This window comes from Vipera berus, assembly GCF_964194415.1.
Source record: "Vipera berus genome assembly, chromosome: Z".
Classification (NCBI taxonomy): domain Eukaryota; kingdom Metazoa; phylum Chordata; class Lepidosauria; order Squamata; family Viperidae; genus Vipera; species Vipera berus.
Genome location: NC_138205.1, coordinates 8,401,081 through 8,426,210, shown reverse-complemented (window position 1 = coordinate 8,426,210; position 25,130 = coordinate 8,401,081). Strand labels below are relative to the sequence as shown.

At 45.3% G+C, this 25,130-nt stretch overlaps 1 protein-coding gene across 1 annotated transcript in view; it reads left to right on the top strand.

Annotated features, from left to right (window-relative positions):
• LOC308678593 (phosphoribosylformylglycinamidine synthase-like) overlaps nucleotides 1-25,130 on the top strand; it is a 70,734-nt gene that overhangs the window by 8,278 nt on the left and 37,326 nt on the right. The window contains exons 6-22 of the mRNA XM_081345819.1: nucleotides 1,537-1,642; nucleotides 3,848-3,988; nucleotides 4,663-4,787; nucleotides 8,763-8,891; nucleotides 9,216-9,347; nucleotides 9,800-9,928; nucleotides 11,009-11,082; nucleotides 12,990-13,146; nucleotides 14,547-14,608; nucleotides 14,979-15,140; nucleotides 16,160-16,285; nucleotides 18,145-18,276; nucleotides 19,900-20,130; nucleotides 21,337-21,517; nucleotides 21,659-21,742; nucleotides 22,877-23,032; nucleotides 24,251-24,370. Of these exons, the coding sequence (XP_081201945.1) occupies nucleotides 1,537-1,642; nucleotides 3,848-3,988; nucleotides 4,663-4,787; nucleotides 8,763-8,891; nucleotides 9,216-9,347; nucleotides 9,800-9,928; nucleotides 11,009-11,082; nucleotides 12,990-13,146; nucleotides 14,547-14,608; nucleotides 14,979-15,140; nucleotides 16,160-16,285; nucleotides 18,145-18,276; nucleotides 19,900-20,130; nucleotides 21,337-21,517; nucleotides 21,659-21,742; nucleotides 22,877-23,032; nucleotides 24,251-24,370 (2,247 nt within the window). The remainder of the gene's footprint in view (nucleotides 1-1,536; nucleotides 1,643-3,847; nucleotides 3,989-4,662; nucleotides 4,788-8,762; nucleotides 8,892-9,215; nucleotides 9,348-9,799; nucleotides 9,929-11,008; nucleotides 11,083-12,989; nucleotides 13,147-14,546; nucleotides 14,609-14,978; nucleotides 15,141-16,159; nucleotides 16,286-18,144; nucleotides 18,277-19,899; nucleotides 20,131-21,336; nucleotides 21,518-21,658; nucleotides 21,743-22,876; nucleotides 23,033-24,250; nucleotides 24,371-25,130) is intronic.

Here is a 25,130-nt window from a genome sequence, read left to right as displayed (position 1 = left end):
GACGGTAGAGGACAGGAAGGCTTGGAGGAACGTTGTCCATGGGGTCGCGATGGGTCGGACACGTCTTCGCAGCTCACAACAACAATCTAATAAAGAGAAGGACTAGGGGTGACATGATAGCATGGTTCCAGTATTTGAGGGGCTGCCATGCAGAAGAAGGGGTTCAATCTATTCTCCAAAGATAGATATATAGATATAAATAGAATATCTTTATTGTCATTGTGTAACTCGCAATGGAATTAAGTGCTGCCCACAGTGCACGTTACACACGAGTCAAAACCACTAATAAGAACATACGTTATAGACACTCATTCTTCACTTTCTGGGTTCTTCTCACAGTCTTCTCTTCGGCTCTTAGACCGGAAACAATTTACTGTGGAAGGAAACATGAATTCCTAGAATATCATAGAGAGAGATAGAAATAGATATAATAGGTAAAGGTTCCCCCGCACATGCGTGCTAGTCATCTCTGACTCCAGGGGCCGGTGCTCATCTCTGTTTCAAAGCCGAAGAGCCAGCGCTTGTCCGAGGACGTCTCCGTGGTCATGTGGCCGGCATGACTAGACGCCAAAGGCGCACGGAACGCTGTTACCTTCCCACCGTAGTGGTCCCTATTTTTCTACTTGCATTTTTTACGTGCTTTCGAACTGCTAGGTTGGCAGAAGCTGGGACGCGTAACAGGCACTCACTCTGTTACGCGGCACTCGGGATTCGACCCGCCAAACTGCCAACCTTCTGATCGACAAGCTCAGCATCCTAACCCACTGAGCCACTGCGTCCCTTATAATAGATAATAATAACATAATATATATAAGATATAATAATAATAATAATAATAATAATAATAATAATAATAATAATAATAATAATAATAATAAGAAGAAGAAGAAGAAGAAGAAGAAGAAGTAGTTGGAAGGGACCTTGGAGGTCATCTAGTCCAACCCCCTGCTCAGGCAGGAAACACTATACCATTTCAGGCAAATGGCTGTCCACTCTCCTCTTAAAAACTTCCAGTGTTGGAGCCTTTACCACCTCTGGAGACAGGTTGTTCCACTGGTTAGTTGTTCTAACTGTCAGGAAGTTTCTCCTTAGTTCTAGGTTGCTTCTCTCCTTGACTAGTTTCCATCCGTTGCTTCTGCCTTCAGGTATAGGTATATGGATAGAGATAGAGATAGACAGATAAACAGACATAATGTCTGTCTTCCAATATTTGAGAGGCTGCCCCAAAGAAGAGGGAGTCAAGCTATTCTCCAAAGCCCCCGAAGGCAGGACAAGAAGCAATGGATGGAAACTCATCAAGGAGAAAACCAATCTAGAACTAAGGAGAAATTGTTGGCTGGGGAATTTTGCGAGGTGAAATCCCCAAGTCTTAAAGTTGCCAAGTTTGGAGACCCCTGCATAAGGACATCACCATTGCTTCCAATTGCAAAGGGATTCCTTCTCATATCCTTTTACATTTGTTCATTCGTTTCTTTTCATGCAGGAAGGGCTAGTGACACCGGTAAGTCAACCTCTTGTGTTTCTATGCTTCCTTAGGTCTGGCTTTTGATTCCTGGGACCTGGATTTTTACACCGCTCTCTTCCAAAAACTGGGCAGAAACCCCACCAGCGTAGAATGCTTTGACCTTGCTCAATCCAACAGGTATTGTTTCTGTAATGGGGTCCACACAAATTAAAAGATGCCCAGGTTGAAAAACTCTGCCTTAGAGTCTGCCCTAGTTGAAAACTTTGAACAGTTCAGACAGGAAAATGCAACAAGAATTGCATTTTTACATAGTCCTCGACTTACAACGATCTGTTTAGTGACCAAAGTCACAACCGTGCTGAAAAAAGGGACTTAGAGCCATTTTTCACACTTGTGAGTGCTACAGCATCCCTGGGTGTCATGTGATCAAAATTTGGATGCTTGGCCACTGGGGGGGGGGGAAAGGGAAAAAAATATGCTTCAATTTTCTAGTGCCATGCCTGGTTGCACAGGTAGTCCTCGACTTACAGGTAGTCCTTATTTTTAGTGGCCATTCAAAGTTAACAACAGCACTGAAAAAGGGACTTATGACCAGTTTTCACACAGCCGTTGCAGCATCCCCATGTTACGTGATCAAAATTGGGACCCTTGGCAATCGATTCATATTTATGATGGTTGTAAAGGCAAAGGTAAAGGTTTCCCCACACATGCGTGCTAGTCGTTTCCAACTCTAGGGGCCGGTGCTCATCTCCGTTTCAAAGCTGAAGAGCCAGCGCTTGTCCGAGGACGTCTCCGTGGTCATGTGGCCGGCATGACTAGACGCCAAAGGCACACGGAACGCTGTTACCTTCCCACCGTAGCGGTCCCTATTTTTCTACTTGCATTTTTACGTGCTTTCAAACTGCTAGGTTGGCAGAAGCTGGGACGAGTAACAAGCGCTCACTCTGTTAACGTGGCACTTGGGATTCGACCCGCCAAACTGCCAACCTTCTGATCGACAAGCTCAGCGTCCTAACCCACTGAGCCACCGCATCCCTTATGATGGTTGTACCGCCCCTTTATTTAAAATCATGTTCCAGGTTGTATCTGGCCCAAGGACTCGTAGAGCAGTGTTTCAGCCATTTTAAAATGTGTGGACTTTAGCCTTGGTGGAGCAGTGGGCTAATGCCTCCTTAAGTAACACCAGCTGCCTGCAATTAGTGCAGGTTCGCATCCCACCAGGCTCAAGGTTGACTCAGCCTTCCATCCTTCCGAGGTAGGTAAAATGAGGACCCAGATTGTTGGGGGCAATTAAGCTGACTTTGTAATAATGCCGCTTGGGGGGGGGTGAAAGCCCTAATAAGCAGGCATATACATAGAATGAAGGCTACTGCTAAGCTTGTAAGCCGCCCTGAGTCTTCGGAGAAGGGCGGGATATAAATGGAATTAAAATAAATTTAAAAAAAAACCAGCTGGGGTTTGAAATCTACACATCTTAAAATTGTCATGGCTGAGAAAAGTTCCTCTAGAGCAGAGATCACCAACTTTTCTCAGTTGGCAGACTGGAGGGAAAGGGAAGCATTTTATACGCACGCATGCGTGTGTGGGCCCACGAGCATGTGCGCGACACAAATGGGGCAGCGCTAGTGTCCACGTGATACTCGCTAGCCCTGCCCCGTTCTTGCATGGCGCAGCGCCCTTTCTTCATGCCCCGAGGTACAGCGGCGTCCCATTTTTGTGCCCCAAGGCGTGGCGGTGTCCTGTTTTCACTCCCCACGGCATGGCGCTAGCACGAATGGGTGTGTGTGTGCATGCACACATGCGCGCACTGGCCAGCCTGTCCCACGGCCCGGTGGCTAGCATGCCCTGGGCCACAGCCCACAGCTTGGGGACCCCGGCTCTAGAGAGAGAATAGGAAAGCAAGAGTTAACAAGCAGAGAGAGAAGACAATGTATTTCTGGAATTTTATATTCCCCCCAAAGAAGGAGATGAATGTTATGATATGATCCAGAATAAAAGGTGAATGCCTCAATTTCTAGTGCTTCGCCCCCCCCCTTCTTAGGACCTAAATAAGTTTAATTGACCTAAGAAAAATGGAATCCCTTCTTACCGTTCAGTTCCTATGGATAAACGTATACAGGCAGCCCTCAACTTTCAACAGTTCGTTGAAACCTCCAAATGGCCTCAACGACTCTAAAAGAATGCAAATGACCAGCTGTCTGCAAGGAATCTAAATCCTTCCCATTCCCAGCATCCAGTCAGAGCTGAAGAAGCTTCTTGGATGAGAAGCGAAATGCCTTCAAAAGTAAAACAAGAAAGCCCAGTTGCCTCCTGAAAAGAAAAAGCAGCTTTGAAATCGCTTTCTTATTTTTTCTTTCCTTCTACCTGATGTTTCCCCCGCAGTGAACACAGCCGGCATTGGTTCTTCAAAGGGCGCCTCCTGGTGGACGGGAAGGAAATGAAGGAATCGCTCTTCGAGTCCATCATGAAAACTCAAGAACGGAGCAATCCCAACAACGTCATCAAATTTTGCGACAACAGCAGGTGGGTGTTTTCCCGTTTTCTCTCTCTCTCTGTCTCTCCCCCACCCGGCAACTGAAAATTGGAATTGCTAGATTGGCAAGACAGATAGTCCTCGATTTACAACCGCTCATTTAATGACCGTTCGAAGTTATTCAAAGGTACAGAAGAAAGTGACTTATGACCAGTGCTTGCCTTTATGACCATCGCAGCCTCGCTGTGGTCAGAATATAGGTGCTTGGCAACCGGTATGTATTTACGTTGGTTGCAGTGTCGTGTGAATGCCGTTAGTAATTTACTCGGGGGGGTTTCCAACAAGCAAAGTCAATGGGGAAAGCTTAATTAAGATTTGCTCAATAAGTAGCATGATTCACTTAATGACCATTGCAAATAAATGGTTGCAAAATCAGGTGCAATTCGCTTAACAACGCCATTGCTTAGTGATGGAAGTTTCCGTCCCAATTGCGGTCATAAGTCAAGGACTACTTGGCACAGCCACTGAGGAAGGGAAGTGGAACCCGTTCGACTCAGTTGGATGTTTCTCAGATGCCTCGGGAGACTACAGATCCCAGGATTCCCAATCAGTACAGCTGAAGAGCAAGGAATTCTGGATGCTGTAGTCCCAATGCACCAGGGCGAAGAAGACTTTCATTTTTGATGCATTCCTGAAGCTTACATTTTGTGTCTTCTCCTTCAAGTGCAATTCAAGGCAGGGAAGTCCTCTCCCTCTGGCCCAGTGACCCATCCAAGGCCAGCCCCTTTGAGAAGCGGACCTCCACCCGACATGTCATCTTCACAGCTGAAACCCACAACTTTCCCACAGGTGAGTTAGCCAAAAGCGTGACCCACAATCCAGGGCTGCAGGAGGAGGTACCCGCTTCCTGCGGTGGCCTCAGAAGACCCTGGCAAAGCAGTGCAACCAACCTTAGGGATAGTGGTTTGGCAGTCCTTGGTTGTTTGGGGACGACAGTTTCCATCATCCACAACTTTCATCATCAAACGCAGACAGTTTGACAGTGGGAGCTGAAATCGAAGTCTACGCAAGCATCAGTGTGCCTAGCAGGAAGGTCATTGTGCAAAGAGGAGGTGTTGAACCTAACAAATGATGGACTAGAAAAATTTTCTACTGATCATATGACAAATTTTCTAGTCCATCATTTGTTAGGTTCAACACCTCCTCTTTGCACAACGACCTTCCTGCTGGTATGGAGGTCTGTCTGTCTGTCTGCCTGTCTCTGTCTGTCTCAAAGTGGAGGTTTCAGAGATTACATCCAGCCTCTGATACATGCAAAACATGTGCTTTGCCCCAGAATCAGATCTCACGCCTAGGACATATGAAGAACAGTTGCAGGAACTGGGTATGTCTAGTTTAATGAAAAGAAGGACTAGGGGTGACACGATAGCAGTTTTCCAAAATCTAAAGGGCTGCCACAAAGAAGAGGGAGCCAACCTATTCTCCAAAGCATGTAAAGGCAGGACAAGAAGCAACGGATGGAAACTAATCAAGGAGAAAAGCAACTTAGAACTAAGGAGAAATTTCCTGACGGTAAGAATAATTAGCCAGAGGAATGGCTTACCTCCAGAAGTTGTGGGTGCTCCAACACTGGAGGTTTTTAAGAAGAGATTGGACAACCATTTGTCTGAATTGCTATAGGGTTTCCTGCTTGAGCAGAGGGTTGGACTAGAGGGCCTCCAAGGTCCCTTTCAACTCTGTTGTGCTGTTATTCACATTGCTACCGAAATGACACAGCTCAGCAGGGACCTGATAAACATGGTTGGTTGAACAGAGAAACCAAGGGTGACCAGGAGGCAGAAAAATTTGAAGCGTGTTTTAAAAGTTGCATTCTTTGCTTTTGTCCTACTGGGTCTTGTAAATCATTTTCAGCTTCAAATCAAGCCACAGATACATGCATAGGGGGAAAAAAAGAACTGTAAGCTCTGGAGTCTTACCCCTAAAATACTATTATCTTAGGCAAGCAAGAGTTTTTAAAATTTATTTATTAACTAAATTGATCAGCCACCTATCTTGCCTAGAGTTCAGCTGCGTTTGCAGATTGTGTTATCCCAGAAGATAACTTGGTTTAGGCCAGGGGTAGGCAACCTCGCCTCTTTTATGACTCATGGACTTCAATTTCCAGAATTCCTGAGTCAGCTGACTCAGGAATTCTGGGAGTTGAAGTCCATGGGTCATAAAAGAGGCGAGGTTGCCTTCTTCTGGTTTAGCCTTTCATTCTTTCTGCCCTTGGCTGTACGGGTTGTCTTCAACTTACGAATGATCACTTAAGTGGCCGTTTGAAGTTACAACCTACTTGGAAAAAGGGGACTTGTGACCCGGATCCAATGGTTGTCCCATACACCTACAGTCATGTGACCACAGTTTGGGTGCTTGACAACACAAATCGCATTTAGGGCTGTTTGCTGTGTCACATGTCACATGACCATGTTTTTAACGACGGTTTTGCCCAAACACAGCAGTTACTTCTGGATTTCGGCAAAACTGAGCCCATAGTGAACAATGAATTTGCACTTGTGTGTCAGGAGTGAAAATTTGGCAGCTGCCTGCCTCTTTGTTTTCACCTTGGGCTGTGGGGGGGGGGAGGTGATGCTTTCGACTGCGCTAGTTAGAGAAAGGAAACCTCTCCAGTTTTATGGAAGTTTGCTGAGAGTCGGCAGTCTGGAAACCTTTCAAGGACATTCTAGCAAGTATGAAGAAGGTAGCAGATGGTTCCCATAACGAAGAGAACTTGTTTACATGAGCTACGTGGACATACTTGAACTGGAGGTTGACATTGTGCCTGCAAAATTCATTCCACAAAAACATTGTAAAAATCCAACCTGTTTTACAACCATCATCCAACTGTTGTCAACATCCAGCGCGAGAATCAAAAATAAAACTCCAGGTTCATTCCGTTTCCGAAAATCTTACTGTTTATTGAATACACGGCATGGTGATGTTGAAGCAAAACTAACTCTGAGGTTCCCAGACACCAGTTAATAGAATTAAACAATAATTTCTTCGGCCAAACCCCCACCCTCTCACGTAGTTCATATAAACAATTTCACTTTGTTATGGGAACCGTCTGCTTCTTCTCCACACCTGCTGCAGTGTCCTTGGAAAGGTTTCAGGCTCTCACTGTCTTCAGTGGAATTGTAGAGGTTTCATTTCTCCATCACTTCTAAAGCAGCACCTCTCCCTCCCACCACCTTACTCTAATGGCTAGTTGAAATGTAGAGGCACGTAGCTGCCGAAGCTTCCTTCTTGACAACTGTAGTGGGTAGACACTATTACGGTCATGTCTTGAGGATTACCTGTATTTCTTTGGATACCATAGTTTCATATCATAGCTTAGCTACTCAACAGTTCCTTCAAGTAAAGTACAGTTAAGCAGTTGCCTAATCTACTCCTCGACTTACAACCATTCCTTTAGTTATCATGCAAAGTTACAATGTCAAACAAAAAAGTGACTTGTGACCATGTTTCACCCTTACGACTACTGCAGAATTGCCATGGTCGCATGATCAAAATACAACTGTTGCAGATCCCCATTTTCACATGATCCAAATTCAGATGCTTTGCAACCGGTTCACATTTATGATGGTTGCAGTGTGGGCATGTAATTGCCCTTTTGTGACCTTTCTGACAAGCAAGGTCAATGGGGAAGCCAGATTCACTTAACAGCCCTGTTGCTAATTTAACAACTGCAGTGATTGGTTTTAACAACTGTCGTAAAATGGGGCAAAAAAATCACTTAATGACTCTCCCGCTTGGCAATAGAAATTTTGAGAGCTCAGTTGTGGTTGGAGGAGGAGACTGTGGGGTTCCTGGTGCTCTTTCAGCTTGGTTGTTTTCTTGCAGACGTTTCATTACCAAAACTAGGTAACATCATCAGTACGAGAAGGGAGTGGAGTTTGTGGAAAGGAGGTCCCTGGTGCTCTCTGGGCTTGGTTGTTTTTTTGCCCAAACTAGGTAACATCATGAGTTTCATTACTCAAAGTAGATAACGTCACAAGTGCTAATGCAGTGCTGTGTTAGTGACTAGCACTGATGAGGTTACCTAGTTTGACTAATGAAACGTCTGCAAGAAAACAACCAAGCTCAAGAACACCAAGGAGCCCCCTCATTTCCAATCTGAGTTACAAATATTCTCCTTTATTGTTTGCAAGTCTCTGTTGTGATTCAGTGTCAGCCTGTGCTCCCAGCAGCTGAGTCCGATGAATCTGAGGAGGAGGAGGAGGGTTTTGGAGAGCCTTTGGTGTCAGAGGGAGGCTCTGATGCACTGCAGGACTCTCAGCCTGGCCCCTCCGGTCATGTTCCTCATGAGGCTCAGCTGTCTGAGTACGAGGTGTCGGACTCAGAGGAGTCACAGCTGAATCTGTTCAGAGACGCTAGAAGCAGAAGGCAATCCAGCAGAGCAGAGCAGAGAAAATCAATGAGGCAACTCAGTGAGAGGAGGAGAAGGCAGTGAGAAGCCACGCCTTGGGACTGATAATAAAAGGGGAAGGTGTGAGTGGGGCTGGTTGCTGAAGGCAACCGTTTGGAAACATTCAAAGAGAATCCTGGTCTGTTCTTGCTAATCTGTTTGACTCTTGTTTGTTAACTCTTGTTTCATATTTTGAATCATTTATTGAAGGAAATATTCTGTTGCCTTTTTGTTTGAACTGTAAATAAATTTGGGTTGTTTTTTTCCAGCCTGTTGATTGTTTAAAGGAAGAAGGGGTTGTCCCTGACACACAAACGGGGCCGGTGTAGGCTGGAACAGAACAGTCTCATTGTTTGCAACTTCTCTTTCTCTTCTAGGAGTTGCTCCATTCAGTGGTGCCACCACTGGGACAGGAGGGAGAATCCGGGATGTTCAATGCACAGGTCGTGGGGCTCATGTGATTGCTGGAACTGCCGGCTACAGCTTTGGCAATTTACATATTCCAGGTGAGTGTCCCAAAGGTGCTTTTTCAAAAGGCAACTGAAATTTCTTTGTTTTTCCTTGAAGACGTTTCGCTTCTCATCCAAGAAGCTTCTTCAGTTCTGACTGAATGGTGGGGAATGAAAGAATTCATATTCCTTGCAGTCATCTGGTCGTTAGTACTCTCTCTGAGAGTCATTGACGCCACTTGGAGGCCACTCAACTACTCTCAGAAAGAGTACTAACGACCAGATGACTGCAAGGAATATGAAAAATAAATGTAAAAAAGGTGATCTGAATGTTACATAGCTCTGGAAAAGAAATAATTCTGTTTTACATCTGCCTTTTAGGATATCCCTTGCCTTGGGAAGATGTATCTTTTGTGTACCCTGATAATTTTGCACGGCCTGTGGAAGTAGCCATTGGTGCCAGTGATGGAGCTTCGGACTACGGCAACAAATTTGGGGAACCTGTGCTGGCAGGTGAGCTTGATGGTGGCTTGCTCCTGAAATCCAAACGGAAGTGTGTTTGAAGTTGTGATTTGTTTAGTGAAAAAATGTTGGCTGCTGAACATGGGAAGGGGCAGAAGAACTAGAATAGTATTTGTCAACTTCGATGGCTTGAAGATGCATGGACTTCAACTCCCAGAATTCATTTGAAGTCCACACATCTTCAAGCCACCAAGGTTGGGCTGGCTGGGGAACTCTGGGAGTCGAAGTCCACACATATTCAAGCCACCAAAGTTGATCTGGCTGGGGAATTGAAGTCCACACATATTCAAGCCACCAAAATTGGGTTGGCTGGGGAATTCTGGGAGTTGAAGTCCACGCACCTTCAAGCCACCATGGTTGGGGATGAACACTGAACTAGAGGGATGTGCAAGATTGCGTGGGAAAGGGCAATTGTTTAAATTCAACCGTCTTCCTTGGGCTAGGGTTCGCACGCTCTTTCGGGATGCGCCTGGGGGACGGTGAGCGCCACGAATGGATCAAGCCCATCATGTTCAGCGGAGGCATTGGAGCAATCGAAGACATACATGTGCGCAAGGAAACGCCCCAGCCCGGTAAGGATTTGTCAGGACTGTAGCATATTGTATCCCAAATCTACAGTAGTCCTCAACTTACTGCAGTTTGTTTAGTGACCGTTCAAAGTTACAGCGGCACTGAAAGAAGTGACTTAACGATCATTTTTCACACTTACGACCATTGCAGCATCCCCATGGTCAATGAAGGCCGCAGAGTCCTGGGGTCACGCGATCCTCTTTTGCAACCTCCTGACAAGCAAAGTCAATGGGGAAGCCAGATGCAATTAACCACCGCGTTGCTAACTTAATAACCGCAGCGATTCATTTAACAACTCTGGCAAGAAAAGGGAGACAGTGGGGCAAAACTCACTTAACAAACCGAAATTTGGGGCTCAATTGTGGTCGTAAGTCAAGGATTACCTCTATTCCAGCCAGTGGTTACCCCAAGCTGAATTTAATCTCCATGTCAGAAATTCACTCTATGTCTATGGAGATTCTTAGCCATCCCAGGTCATGGTTGTCCCAAAGATGCCTTTTCAGGAGGTAACTGGACTTTCTTGTTTTTCCTCTGAAGACGTTTCGCTTCTCATCCAGGAAGCTTCTTCAGCTCTGGCTGGGTGGTGAGGAATGGAAGGATTTATACTCCTTGCAGAGAGCTGGTCATTTGCCTTCTTTTAGAGAGTCGTTGAGGCCACTTGGAGGTTTACCTGTGTCCTCAAGATCACCTGAGTAGTGCAAATGGGTGTGAAGCCTTCTTGGTTGCAGGAGGTTTTTTGCCCTGGTTGCCTTCACTGTTGAAGACAGGCTGTTGGGGATGAGTCCGTGTTGTCTGCCTCTCAGACTGAAGCGCAAACGGTTCCTATAGTCTGCAGTGTTTTCTGGAAATCCGTTCGTCCTCCCGCACCATTCGAAGGGCGTTCATCCCAAAGTGCATCTCTAAATGCCGATGGTGATTCTCAGCCATCCAGGTGGTGGTTGTCCAAAAAGGTGCTTTTTTTCAACAGGCAACTGGATCTTCTCATTTTTTCCTCTGAAGACGTTTCGCTTCTCATCCAAGAAGCTTCTTCAGCTCTGAGTTCATTCTGTGGTTTAACCGCTGCGTTTCCTCTTCTTTTACAGGGATGGATGTGGTGAAAGTCGGAGGCCCCGTCTACCGAATTGGTGTGGGAGGAGGAGCTGCGTCATCCATCCAGGTAACACGAGAAGAGAGCTTTTCTACTTTGCTCCAGAGCAAGGCTTTTCAACCAGTGGTACAGGTACCACTTGTGGTACATTGGCACCTGGCAGGTGGTACGCGATCATCCTAGAAAAGTGGTAGTAGAGGAGGGGAATTAGCTGAACCGGTGACAGCACCGCACAAGCCAGAGTGAGAGATGGCTGGAGCTGCAGGGCTTTCAGGGCTCAGCGGAAGCGCCAGGATCAGCGCTTCTTCGGGGCTGTCAGGGCTCAGCGGAAGCGCCAGGATCAGTGCCAGGCTCCAGCTGGAGCTCGGTGCTGATCCTGGCGCTTCTGAGCCCAGAAGAAGCACCGATCAGCTGGAATGTTGCAGCATCTCCAGGGCCTTGTGATTTACATTCAGATGCTTGGCAACTGATTCCTATTTATGACGGTCACAGTGTCCCAGGGTCATGTGAAGTGACCAAAACCTGCTGCAACCACCCAACAGAAGGGGGGGAAATAAAAAACAACCCCCACCCCACCCCCGCTGCCAATCCTCAACAGAAATGCTCACAACAATGAAAACCTTGGACAGGAGGAAGACTGCTGCCGGGCGGGTAGGCAGGTGTCTTGCTCAGCTGTGGCTTGGGGGGGGGACTTTTTTCAGTGCCATTGTAACTTCAAACAGTCACTAAGCAAACTGTTGTAAGTCGAGGACTACCTGTACTTCATCACTTTTTTCCTTTTTTTTTTTGGTCATCAAGTTTTTGACACCTTGTTAGGCGATTGGTGGTACTCGGATGTGGCCATATCCTAAAAGTGGCACAGTGGGTGAAAAAGTTGAAAAGTCCTGTTCTAGATCTCTTTCAGCAACTTCGGTTCAAGAAAGCAGGGATAGGAAGAAGAGGCTAACCACCTTTCTTGTACTTCTGGACTGGTGGTGGCAAAGCTACAGGTAGCCCTCCCTCACAGCCTGACCCATTTAACGACCATTCGGAGTTATGACCTGTTTAAAAAAAAACTGCAATCCCCCACAATCCTCTGGGCATTTGTAGACTTCACAACTGGTTTCTGGCAAGCAGAGGCAGTGGTGAAGCCGGCAGTAAAACTGCAAATTGCTGTGGTATGACATCTCATTTAATGACCATGACGATTCACTTAATAACCTAAGGGGGAATGATACCATAAGCCTGCTCTGGTCACGTCATGACTCGCTCAATGACTGCAGTGATTCCCCACTGAAGGGGAAGTGACTTTATAAGCCTGTTGAGCTAATGTGAGGTCTCACTTGGTGACAGTAGTAATTCACTTAATGACCTAAGGGGAAGTGATACCATAAGCCTGCTGTGGTCACATCATGACTCACTCAACGACTGCAGTGATTCCCCACTGAAGGGGAAGTGACTTTATAAGCCTGTTGAGATCATGTGAGGTCTCACTTAATGACCATGGTGATTCGCTTAATGACCTAAGGGGATTTCATAAACCCATCATGGTCAGGTGAGGTCTGACTTAACAACTGCAGTGATTAGCTTAAGCTCTGAAGGGGAAGTGATGCCATAAGCCTATTGAGATGATATGCTGCCTCATTTAATAACCACAGTGATTTACTTAATGACCAAAGGGAAAATGAATATCCTAAGCCCATCATGGTTGCATATCTTGCTTATTGACTGCAGTGATTTGCTTAATGTCTGAAGGGGAAGTGACATCATAAGCCTGTCGTGGTCATGCGATGTCTTACCTAGTGACCTCGGTAATTCATTTAACAACCGGAGGGGAAGTGCTGTCATAAGCCTATTGCAGTCACAGGATTTTCTGCTTAGTGACTGCAGCCCTTAGCAAGAGAGTTGCTAGACTGGATTGTGGTTGCTTCGTGATTGTGGTTGCTAAGCACTCTTCCCATTGTATCCCTGCCACAATCTCTCCCATGCGCATTTAGGTGCAAGGCGACAACGCCAGTGAGCTGGATTTTGGGGCGGTGCAGCGCGGTGATGCCGAGATGGAGCAGAAGATGAACCGGGTCCTTCGGGGCTGCGTGGAGAGTGGAGACAACAATCCCATCTGCAGTTTGCACGACCAGGGAGCCGGTGGCAACGGTGAGGGCTGGAGGAGGGAGGGCCCTGGGGGAGGGGCACCAGCTCTTGCGAACCATGGGTTCACTTAACGACGGCAGCATTTGCTTTTCAACCGCCGCAAAAAAAGGTTGTAAAATCAGGTCCGGTCACGTGGTGATCTGCTTTACAACCATCATGTCTTAGGGCTCAGTTATGGTCATAACTCAAGGACTACCTGTAAGGACAAACCGAAGAATATTTTATTTTATTTATTTTATTATTTTGTTTTATTTTACTTTATTATATTTTACTGTATTATTTTATTTTATTTTATATTTTATTTTATATTTTATATTTATTTTATATTTTATTTTATTTTATATTTTATATTTTTATTTTATTTTATATTTTAGTTCATTATTTCATTTCATTTTATTATTTTATTTTACTTTATTTTATATTTTATTTTATTTTATATTTTATATTTTATTTTATTATTTTATTTTATATTTTATTTTACTGTATTTTATTTTATTTTATATTTTATTTTAGTTCATTATTTTATTTCATTTTATTATTTTATTTTACTTTGTTTTATTTTATTATTTTATATTTTATTTTGCTTTGCTTTATTTTATTTTATTTTATTTTTTATTTTATGTTATTATTTATTTTATTTTATTTTATTTTATTGAATTTTTTTGCTGCCCATCTCATGTCCAATGATTCTGGGTGGTTTGCAACATAAAAGCATTAAAATCATCAGTTATAAAAGTTATTAAACTAAGCAGGAGTGTCAATGCAAACAGTAATGGCTTGGTTACCTGGAAGTGATTGTAGCTCGTTTGGAGAGACAGAATTGGTACTGGACTACATGTCCCACCATCCATTGCCAGCGCCCCAGCCACTGGAGCTGATGGGAGATGAAATATAAGACGATATGGAGAGCGCTAGCTTAAGTTTCCTATCCTCCCTTGGGTGATTAAAATAAAAATGTCACGCTCTCAGTGTCAAGCCAGGCCGATGTTCTTAGGACCTAAGGTGAGGGGGAGGCGTGTGGCCCTCAGACATTGTATTTAATACGGGATAAGTGCAGTCCAAAGAAATACATTTACATTTGAGTGAATGAAAAGTCATTGACAAGATAATGCAAAATCTATTCTTCTGAGAAGCACTGAATTGGCTGTTTTTGGGGGTTAATCTGATAGTTCCTCCTCTGAAGATTCACCTCTGTAAAACCTCTGGGTCCATGATCCGTGTGATCTAGAACATTTCAGTTTTATAGGGAGTTCTACATTCCTGGAACCCTAAATTTGGCGCATCCCTCCTTGTGAATTCCTGCTCTCTACAAGAGATGTCTGGGAGAAATTGCAACAGCTGATCCCTCCAAGAATTTTGACATGTTTCCGGAGTGTTCTAAATAACTTTCTCTTTTCATTTAGGGAATGTCTTGAAGGAGCTGAGCGAGCCAGCCGGAGCTACAATCTATGCGAGCCGTTTCCAGGTGTGTCTTTGCTCAAGCCTTGCAGTGGTTGATCTACCCTGATCCTCAATATATATTATAAATATTTCCACTCCAACCCCAGCACCGAAGAAATGGGTTTTTTCCCCAAAATAAATCTCTCTCTCTCTCTCTCTCTCTCTCTCTCTCTCTCTCTCTCTCTCTCTCTCTCTCTCTCTCCCTCTCCCTCTCCCTCTCTCTCTGTCCCTCTCTCTCTCTCTCTCTCTCTCTCCCTCCCTCCCTCCCTCCCTCCCTCCCTCCCTCCCTCCCTCCCTCCCTCCCTCCCTCCCTCCCTCTCTCTCTCTCTCTCTCTCTCTCTCTCTCTCTCTCTCTCTCTCTCTCTCTCTCTCTCTCTCTCATATTTGTTTCCTAGCTGGGAGATCCCACTTTGAGTGTTCTGGAAATCTGGGGGGCCGAGTACCAAGAATCGAATGCTCTCCTGCTTCAACCCCGCCGAGCTGATTTTCTGCAACGCCTGGCTTCCCGCGAAAGATGTCCTGTTGACTTCGTTGGCAAAATTACGGGCAACGGGAAGGTAAGAGAGAAATCAGCCTCGACGGTGGAGGAACATTAATCTACAGGTAGTTCTTGACTTATGATCATAATTGAGCCCCAAAGCTGGGTGGCTAAGCGAGACTTTTGTCAAGTGACCTTTTGCCCCATTTTATGACCTTTCTTGCCACAGTCGTAAAGCCAATCCTTGCAGTTGTTAAGCTAGTAACACGGTTGTTAAGTGAATCTGGCTATCCCATTGATTTTACTTGTCGGAAAGTCACAAGAGCTGATTACAATGCTGGCTGGGGAATTCTGGGCATTGAAGTCCACAAGACTTAAATAATCTTAAAAAGGTTAAAATCATGGCATCTAGAACAAACTTTTTTCCAGTTGCCATGATTTTAACGTTTTTTTGGGGGGTGCAAGCAGTCCTTGACTTACAATAGTTCATTTAGTGAATGTTCGAAATTACAAAGGCACTGAAAAAAAGTGACTTCTGACTGTTTTTCACAATTAGGACCATTGCAGCATTCCCATGGTCACGTGATTTATATTTGGATGTTTGACAGCTGATTCACATTTATGACGGTTGCAATGTCCCGGGGTCACGTAATCTCCTTTTGCGACCTTCTGACAAGCAAAGTGAATGGAAATCAGATTCCTTTAAACAACCGTGATTCTAATTGTAACAACTGCAGTGATTTAGTTAACAAATCGGGCAAGAGCAGTCGTAAAATGTGGTAAATGTCACACCTAACCTCTGTCTCGCTTAGCAACATAAATTTTGGGCTCAGTTTTGGTCTTAAGTTGAGGACTGCCTGTAGTTTTGGCTTGGATGATTGAGTTTTTCATTGATGCACAAGACTGAAAATTGTCTAGTTTGGAGACCCCGGCTTAGTTTATTGGGGAATCCCGTCTGTGGTGGCTTGTAAATCCTGCATTATATTTCAGGGTCCTAAGAGGATCGAATCATGGATGGATTGTTCAATAAATTCTACTTAAGCAACCAAAGCTTGGCCAATAGTGTGTGAAGAAGTTGCCTCTTCTTCTTCTTGACAGATTGTGCTGGTGGATGACACAAAATCTCCGGCAAGTACGGCAGAGGTGGATAAAGGAGATTCAGGAGAAAGAGACACACCTGTGAATTTGAACCTGGAATGGGTCCTTGGGAAGATGCCACGCAAGGTATGGAAGGGCATGAATGAACAAATAAACAACCCAACTAACGTTCACCAAGGATGCTGGTGAACAGAGTTACAGAATCCTACTTGAGGGCAAATTGTGAGCAATTTCAGGAATTTCTTAAATTTGGAGAAGGATTCATAGTTATAGGTCGTCCTTGACTTAGGAACACAATTGAGCTCAGAATTTTTGTGGCTAAGCAAGACAGTTGTTAAGTGATTTTACGACGTTTCTTGCCACAACTGAATCACTACAGCTGTTAAGTTAGTAACATACATAACTTACAAGCATTCATTTAGCGACCGCTTGAAGTTGAAAAAAGGGATTTATGTCCAGTCTTTGCATTTAATGACCATTGCAGAAACCCCCCATGGTTTTCTGATTTTTCCCAGCCAGCTTCCAAGGAGTCAGTGGGGGGGGGGGAGGAGAGGAGCTGGATTCATTTAATGACCACAAGATTCACTTAATAACCGCAGTGATTTGCTTAACAAACGTGGCAAAAAATATTCTAAAACTGGGCACAATTCACTTAGCTATCTTGCCTTACAACATAAATTCTGGTTGTGATTGTGGTCATAACTTGAGACTACCTGTATTTGCTGCTGCGTCCTTTAACTCAGGGAGACTGATCAGATTGTGGCTCTCCAAATGTTGCAGAACTTGTCTTCCCATGCTCCTTCACCATCAGCCCTGCCTGGTTGGAACAGAGAGGGCTATCACTGAAAAATTTAATGTTTCAAAATGGCTGTAAAAAAGTGGTTCTTTTCCCGTTTAAGGTTAAAGAATCTGAAAGAATGTAGTGGATTTTGCTAATATAAACAAAGATAGTCTGTATAGATTGATAAGTGCAAACAGAAATATATATTATTTCCCACAGGAAGGGGCGGGCGGGGGGGGGAAGCAGAGATGGTTAAATTGATTGCTTTATCCAAAGAAGATGTTGTTGTTGTTAGCTGTAAAGTCGTGTCCGACCCATCGTGACCCCATGGACAATGTTCCTCCAGGCCTTCCTGTCCTCTACCATCTTCTGGAGTCCATTTAGGCTCACGCCTACTGCTTCAGTGACTCCGTCCAGCCACCTCATTCTCTGTCGTCCCCTTCTTCTCTTGCCCTCAACCTTTCCCAGCATTAGGCTCTTCTCCAGTGAGTCCTTCCTTCTCATTAGGTGGCCAAAGCATTTGAGTTTTAGCTTCAGGATCTGGCCTTCTAAAGAGCAGTCAGGGTGGATCTCCTCTAGGACTGACCGGTTTGATCGCCTTGCAGTCCGAGGGACTCGCAGGAGTCTTCTCCAGCACCATAGTTCTTTTTTTTTTTATTGAAAAGTTTTACAGTACATTTTAACTTTAACAATCCCCCCTCCCCCCACCCCCACCTAACCCAGCACCAGAGCTCAAAGGCCTCAATTCTTTGGCGCTCAGCCTTTCTTATGGTCCAGCTTTCACTGCCATACATTGCAAAACTTGGGTTGAAGACTATAATCTGCCTAATTTTGTTTCTATTTGCAAATTGCTCCTGGATTTTGTGCTTGTGATGGGGAAAAAAGAAAGGAACTTTGATTCTAGTTTTGCTGATTAGATAGGTTCCTTATTATGGAAATGCTGTGTAAAAGTAAAAAGTTGAGGCGGGAATCTTGTTATCTTCTACTGTGCTAAAAAAAAGTTGATTTTTTTTCTTTCCCCCCTTTTACCTCACAAGTTTTCTTCTTCCCTTTTTCCTTCCCCTAATTTCCCATTATGGTTGTATTTTCCTTGGATATCCTGATAAACTAATAAAATTGGTAAACTTAAAAAAAAAAGAACAGAGCAGAATATTTCAACAGTCTTAATAATATTATGTTTTTTATTCCTCCCCCCTCCACCCAGGAATTTGTTTTGAACCGCGTAAACCGAGCCCTTCGCCCTCTAGATCTTCCTAAGGTCCTGAACGTGCTGGACGCCCTTCAACTGGTTCTGAAGCTCCCGGCAGTGGCTAGTAAACGTTACCTAACAAATAAGGTAACTTTCTGGATCAGACTGGGCTTTCTTCGGTTGGGTTGCCTCTACAGACCCTGTTGTGATTCAGGGTCAGCCTGTGGGTTCGGCAGTTGGGTCGGACGATTCAGAAGAGGAGGAGGGGGGTGTTGGAGAGCCTGCAGAGGACAGCCCTGAGGCTTCGCAGAGCCCTCAGCCAGGCCCCTCCCATCTGGTCACTACGCAGACCCAGCTGTGTGAGCCTGACAGCGTGGATTTTATTTGTTTGTTTGTTTGTTTGTTTGTTTGTTTGTTTGTTTGTTTATTATATTTTTATACCGCCCTTCTCCCGAAGGACCCAGGGCGGTGTACAGGGCAATAAATACAAAAACAGGATACAAAAGTTAAAAGCGATTAAATAAATGCCCAAGGTTAAAACAATAATTAAGATGTATTTGAAACCCCAACCCTAACCCATCAGACCAGGTCAGACTGCTCAAATAGATACGTTTTTAGATCGCGCCGGAAGGAGCGAAGGTCGGGGGCCGTCCGGAGCTCAACCGGCAAGCGGTTCCATAGGTCTGGTGCGCCCACAGAGAATGCTCTCCCCCTAGGGGCCACCAATCAACATTCTTTGATCGGAGGCACCCTGAGGAGGCCCTCTCTGTGGGAGCGCACTGGACGGAGAGAAGTTGACGCCGGCCGCAGGTGTTGCCATAGGTAATCCGGACCCATGCCATGTAGGGCTTTGTAAGTCATCACTAACACCTTGAACCTCACCCGGAGAGCAACCGGCAGCCAATGCAGCTCGCGGAGCAAAGGTGTAACATGGGAGTATCGGGAAACCCCCAGCACAACTCGCGCAGCTGCATTCTGCACCAGTTGGAGCCTCCGAGTGGACTTCAAGGGCAGGCCCATGTAGAGAGCATTACAGTAGTCTAGACGAGAAGTCACGAGCGCATGAGTGACTGTACGCAAGGCATCTCGGTCTAGATAGGGTCGCAACTGGCGCACCAGGCGAACCTGGGCAAAGGCCCCCCTAGTCACAGCTCCAATATGCTCTTCTAAAGAGAGCTGTGAAGATGACCCACAGCTGGCCCTGTTCAAGGACGCCCGAAGCAGGAGGCAGTCAATCAGGAGTAAACAGAGGAAGGCAATGGGGCACCTCGGAAGGAGGCAGAGAGAAGCCACGCCTTGAACTGTTTAAAAGGGGAATGTGTGGGAGGGCTGGTTTGCTGAAGGCAACCGTTTGAATAGCTCCTGTTTCATGGTTCGTGTTTTGTTTTGCTCTGTTTGCTCTGTTTTGTGTCAATAAATTTGGCAGGCTTAGTTCCAGCCTCTTGCCTTTTTGTAAAGGGGTTGTCCCTGCCTTTTCTGCAGGGCCGGTAGTAGGCTGGTACAGAACAGACCCTTTGTGTAGCTTTAAGAGCTCTGCCTTCTTTTGAGATGATTTTCCAACTTCCCAGGGTAGCCTATAGCCTTGGGATTTCCTTGTGGTCTCCAGTCCACAGACCACCAACTCTATATCTGCTTATTTTTTTTAAAATCACCCAGGAAACTGCTATGACACCTAGATACAGAAAAGATTTAGATATTGATTTTTTCCCCCTGCTGATTTAATGCCATCTCTCCCTCTTTTTTTTCCTGTTTCCTGTTTCCCTGCCATAGGTGGATCGTTCGGTGACAGGGCTGGTGGCCCAGCAACAGTGCGTCGGTCCCCTCCACACACCCCTGGCGGATGTAGCCGTGGTGGCCCTTTCCCCCTTTGAAACGGTGGGAGGAGCCACTGCTCTTGGGGAGCAGCCAATCAAAGGGCTTATAAATCCTTCAGCTGGCGCCCGATTGGCTGTAGGAGAAGCCCTCACCAATCTGGTCTTTGCTCGTGTCACCGATCTGAAGGTAAGCCCCGCCTTCTTCAGCCTTTGCAAATGTGTGCCCATCCCCACCCCCGCTTGTGTTCCAGTTTGTCAGGGATTCAGGGAGGGGCCAAGGGAGGAAGTGACATCACATGCAGCATGACATCATCTTACGTGGCATCATGCAATGATGTCATTGTGACGTGTTCCAGATGTCTGTAGCTCCATTGATGTCAAGTTGCTTAAGATAACCATGCTGGCTGATTAAGGGAAAGAAAGAAAAAAAATCCTTAAATTGAAAGAACTCAAAAATCCAGAACTGATCAATTTCTATATTTAGGATCCACCAAAATTTCACAGCGCAATGGGAAGGTTTTTCCGTTCTCCAGAAATCTTCCTTAGGAATAAAAAAACCCAGCTAAATACTTCAGCGCTGATATATGTATTGTGGTTTAAAAATGAAGACTGAAATAATTAGTTTATGCGGCGTGCTCCATTATGAGAAAAAAAGAGGTTTCTGAATCAAAAGAAAGGACTGAAGCTTTACTTCTGCAGTAATTATAATTTAATGATTTCAATAATTGCACAGCAATATCCAAGTTGGGAGGTGCTATCGCCATGCCATAATTTTTCATGGATGCTCAGTTATTAGCATTGGAGGTTTTTCCAGTTTGCAATAAGGAAGAGGACTCATAGGCAGACTCACTTACTATAGCACGGAGGAGTAAAACATATCATGTCTACAGCAGATAGATAATATTCAGAAGAGACTTATAATCATCGCTCTCAATAAAAGGAATTTTATGCTTTCTGGTCTAATTTAGTGGAGCAGAGAATGCTCCAATTAAGGCATAAGAAATCATCTCCTTGCTGGTGAGTAAAATGTCACTTTCCAATGGGTGCAAATATATTTTCACTTGTTTAGTATTTTCTCTCCTCTTTTTTCTCAATGCCGTGTGCTTCCCGGCTGTTCTCCTGGTTTGCAAATTCTCTTTTCCTTTGTGAGCCTTGGGTTAATCTCTGCACCGGAGTCACTAGTACAACTAAGCAATTTGTGTATCTCAGTGCAGATTGTGAAGTGCAAGTATATTTCCCCTTGTTCAGCGTTTTCTCTTCTCTTTTGTCTGAATGCCGTGTTCATCCTGGCTGTTCTCCTGCTTTACAAATTCTCCTTTCCTTCGTGAGCCTCGGGTTATTCTCTGCACCGCAGTCATCGGTGCAACCAAGCAATTTGCTTGTCTCCATGCAGGATGTGAAGTGCAGCGGCAACTGGATGTGGCCAGCCAAGCTCCCGGGCGAGGGGGCGGCCCTGGCCGAAGCCTGCAGGGCCATGTGCTCCGTCATGGGAGAGCTGGGTGTGGCGGTGGATGGCGGGAAGGATTCGCTCAGCATGGCAGCCCGGGTTGGCACAGAAACAGTCAAGGCACCTGGTGAGGCTTGGGGCATCGTGAGCTAAGGCTGGCCCCACAGCTCTCCATCTCTGGGTTTGTGGTTGTGAGGTTATTCAACTTCGTGGGTGGGTTTTTCCTTCTCATTCTTTGTTTTCATGATTGCATTCTTTGTTGCGCCAGGAACGCTGGTCATCTCAGCTTATGCTGTCTGTCCTGATATCACAGCCACCGTCACCCCCGACCTCAAATGCCCTGATGGGAAAGGTAAAGTGAAGAATATTGAGAATGTCAAACATAGTTATTTGAAGGTAATCAATGTGATGAATTAAGAACTTTGATAGATATTTTGCTGTGATATTCTATCAGTTCTAACTTGAAGACTTCCTTCCTTCCCTCCTTCATTTCTTTCTTTCCTGATCCTTCCTTCCTTCCTCCCTCCTCTCTGATACTTCCTTCCCTTTTTTTCTTTCTTTTTTCTTTCTTCTTTCTTTCTTTGTTCTTTCTTTCTTTCTTTCTTTCTTTCTTTCTTTCTTTCTTTCTTTCTTTCTTTCTTTCTTTCTTTCTTCCTTCCTTCCTTCCTTCCCTCCTTCCTTCCTTCCTTCTCTCTGATACTTCCTTCTCTTTGTCTTCCTTCCTTCCTTCCTTCCTTCCTCCCTCCCTCCCTCCCTCCCTCCCTCCTTCCTTCCTTCCTTCCTTCCTTCCTTCCTTCCTTCCTTCCTTCCTTCCCTTCCTCATGTAAATCCAAAAAAAAAATATATGAATGATAATAGATGGGCTAAAATTTTTCAGACCTGTGATTTTAGGGGCTTTGGGGAATAAAAGGCTCCTTAAGATCTACCAAAAACTAGGGAAAATTACAGAATTTTTTTTAACAGAGTTTTTCTTCCTTAAATCCTCCCACATCCTCATCCATAAACATATGTGTGAGAATTTCCACTCTGTTCCTCCTAGCGAGCTCTGGGGGATAGAACTAGAATAGCTTGCAGGCTGTTCACTCGTGTTGTTCACTCCTATCCAAGGATTCGTGATGAGAACCTGCAGAGCTAATTAAGAAAAAAAAAATTATTTCACAGCTGGGGCGTTGACGTGGATCCCTGGTGCATAAATGTACAGAGAGCATTCTTTTTTCAACCTCTGCAACTTTAAGGCGTATGGACTTCAACTCCCAGAATTCTTTAGCTAACCTGCTGGCTGGGGAATTCTGGGAGTTGAAGTCCACACGTCGTGAAATTACTGAGGTTGAGAAACACAGGTGCAAAGAGAAGATAAAACAGAGATGTTTTGTTTCTGTGTTGATTAGACTTGAATGCCATCCACCTTGCCTAGTTGGTGACCCTGGGCCACTTCGCGAATGTTGCTGTTTCACAAATTTCTTCCTCTCACCTTGGTGTTTTGTAGGGGCCTTGCTTCATGTGGCTGTGAGTCCTGACAAGCATCGTCTCGGGGGTAGCGCACTGGCCCAGTGCTTTTCCCAACTGGGAGATGTTTCCCCAGACCTGGATGACCCTGCCACCCTTGTTTCCTGTTTCCAAGTTACTCAGCATCTGTTACGAGGTCAGCATCTTTCTCTTCTCTTTCTAACCTTCTCTTTTTGTAACATCCTGCTGGACAAAAGAGGTCTCTGCCTTTCGGGGCGTATGAGGTTGGTCTTCATGAAGACCTTTCCTTGGGTCTTCCCCATTCCGTGCAAGAGAAAAGTTAGCCTATTATAAGCTGGGTAAATGGGATAAATTTACATATATCTGCATGTTTTGGATGCTTGATTTTGTCTTGGTTAGGGGCAAAGAGTAAGAAGATGTGAAGGGCATTGCATTCGATTTTTCAGTTCTTCCGCTGGCTTTGCTCACGCAGATTCATATGGTCTAGACCAGGGGTAGGAAACCTCGGCTCTTTTATGACTCGTGGACTTCAACTCCCAGAATTCCTGAGCCAGCATGGAAACCTCTCCATTTCTCCTCAGCATAGCTGACTCAGGAATTCTGGGAGTTGAAGTCCATGAGTCATAAAAGAGCCGAGGTTGCCTACCCCTGGTCTAGAACAGCAGTCCCCATCAGGAATTGGTTTTGTGGAGAGAGTTTTTGCCATGGACTGGAGGGGTGTGTGGTTTCATGTGTTGCCTGCATCCCGCGGATGGAGCTTCGCTTGTTTACATGGCCCAGTTTCTGGCCTGTCATGGACCGGTGCCAGTCCATGGACCAGAGGTTGAGGGCCCCCTGGTCAAGAAACATCATTCTTAAAAATGAAAATAAAACCTGCAACTCCAAGAATGGTGGATAAGGCTGCCCCAGTAATGAAACTATGGGATGACCACATGCAGGACTATGTTTTTGCCCTACAAAAGAATAACAGATCTAGAAGGGACCTTGGAGGTCATCTAGTCCAGCCCCCTGCTCAAGCAGGAATCTCTATACCATTTCAGAAAAACAGCCGTCCAATCTTTTCTTAAAAACCTACAGTGTTGGAGCACCCACAACTTCTGGTGGCAAGTCGTTCTACTGATGAATTGTTCTAAGCGTCAGGAAGTTTCTTCTCAGTTCTAGGTTGCTTCTCTCCTTGATTAATTTCCATCCGTTGCTTCTTTTCCTGCCCTCAGGTGCTTTGGAGAATAGCTTGACCCCCTCTTCTTTGTGGCAGCCCCTGAGATATTGGAACACTGCTATCATGTCAAACCTAATCTTGCCTCCCTTTGATTCCCTTCTTTAAGTGAGTTGTATTCCAATGTAAGCAAAAAAAATGTCCCATCAAGACTTTGGATGTTCTTTCCTCCCACAGATTCTCTTCTTTCCTCTGGGCATGATGTCAGCGATGGGGGTCTCCTGACTTGTTTGTTGGAGATGGCCATTGCTGGGAATTGTGGTGCCCACATCGAACTTGGGGCACCAGGGGTCCAGGGTGAGTAAACTGAGACGACAGTGGGCATACATGGACCAAGAGGTTTGTGGAAAGGACAAATAGGGTCAGACCTATTGAATGCATGGTGTTAGAGAACAGCAGTCAGGATAAATAAAGGTAGTTCTCGACTTACGCCGAATGGAAAAAACGGTTGTTAAGCAGTGTGGTCATTAAGTGAGGCATCATGTGACTGCACTTGATTTTATAATAATAGCTATAGCAGTAGCAGTTAGACTTATATATCACTTCATAACCTTTTATAAAAAGGTAAAGGTAAAAGTTCCCCCGCACATGCATGCTAGTCATTGCCGACTCTAGGGGCCGGTGCTCATCTCCGTTTCAAAGCCGAAGAGCCAGCGCTTGTCCGAGGACATCTCTGTGGTCATGTGGCTGGCATGACTAGACGCCAAAGGCGCACGGAACGCTGTTACCTTCCCACCATAGTGGTCCCTATTTTTCTACTTGCATTTTGACGTTGTTCTGTACCAGCCTGCTACCGGCCTTGCAGAAAGGCAACCCCTGTACAAACGGCAGAGGCTGGAATACGTCTGCCAAATTTATTACACAAACAAACAAAACATGAAACAAGATACCGGAGCTTTGATCCTCTATCGGAGCGGTTGCTTTCAGCAAACCAGCCCTCCCCCAAACACTCCCTTTATTAGAGTTCAGGGCGTGGCCTCTCTTTGCCTCCTTCCGAGAAGTCCCACAGCCTTTCTCTGCTTGCTCCTACTTGACTGCCTCCTGCGTCGGGCGTCCT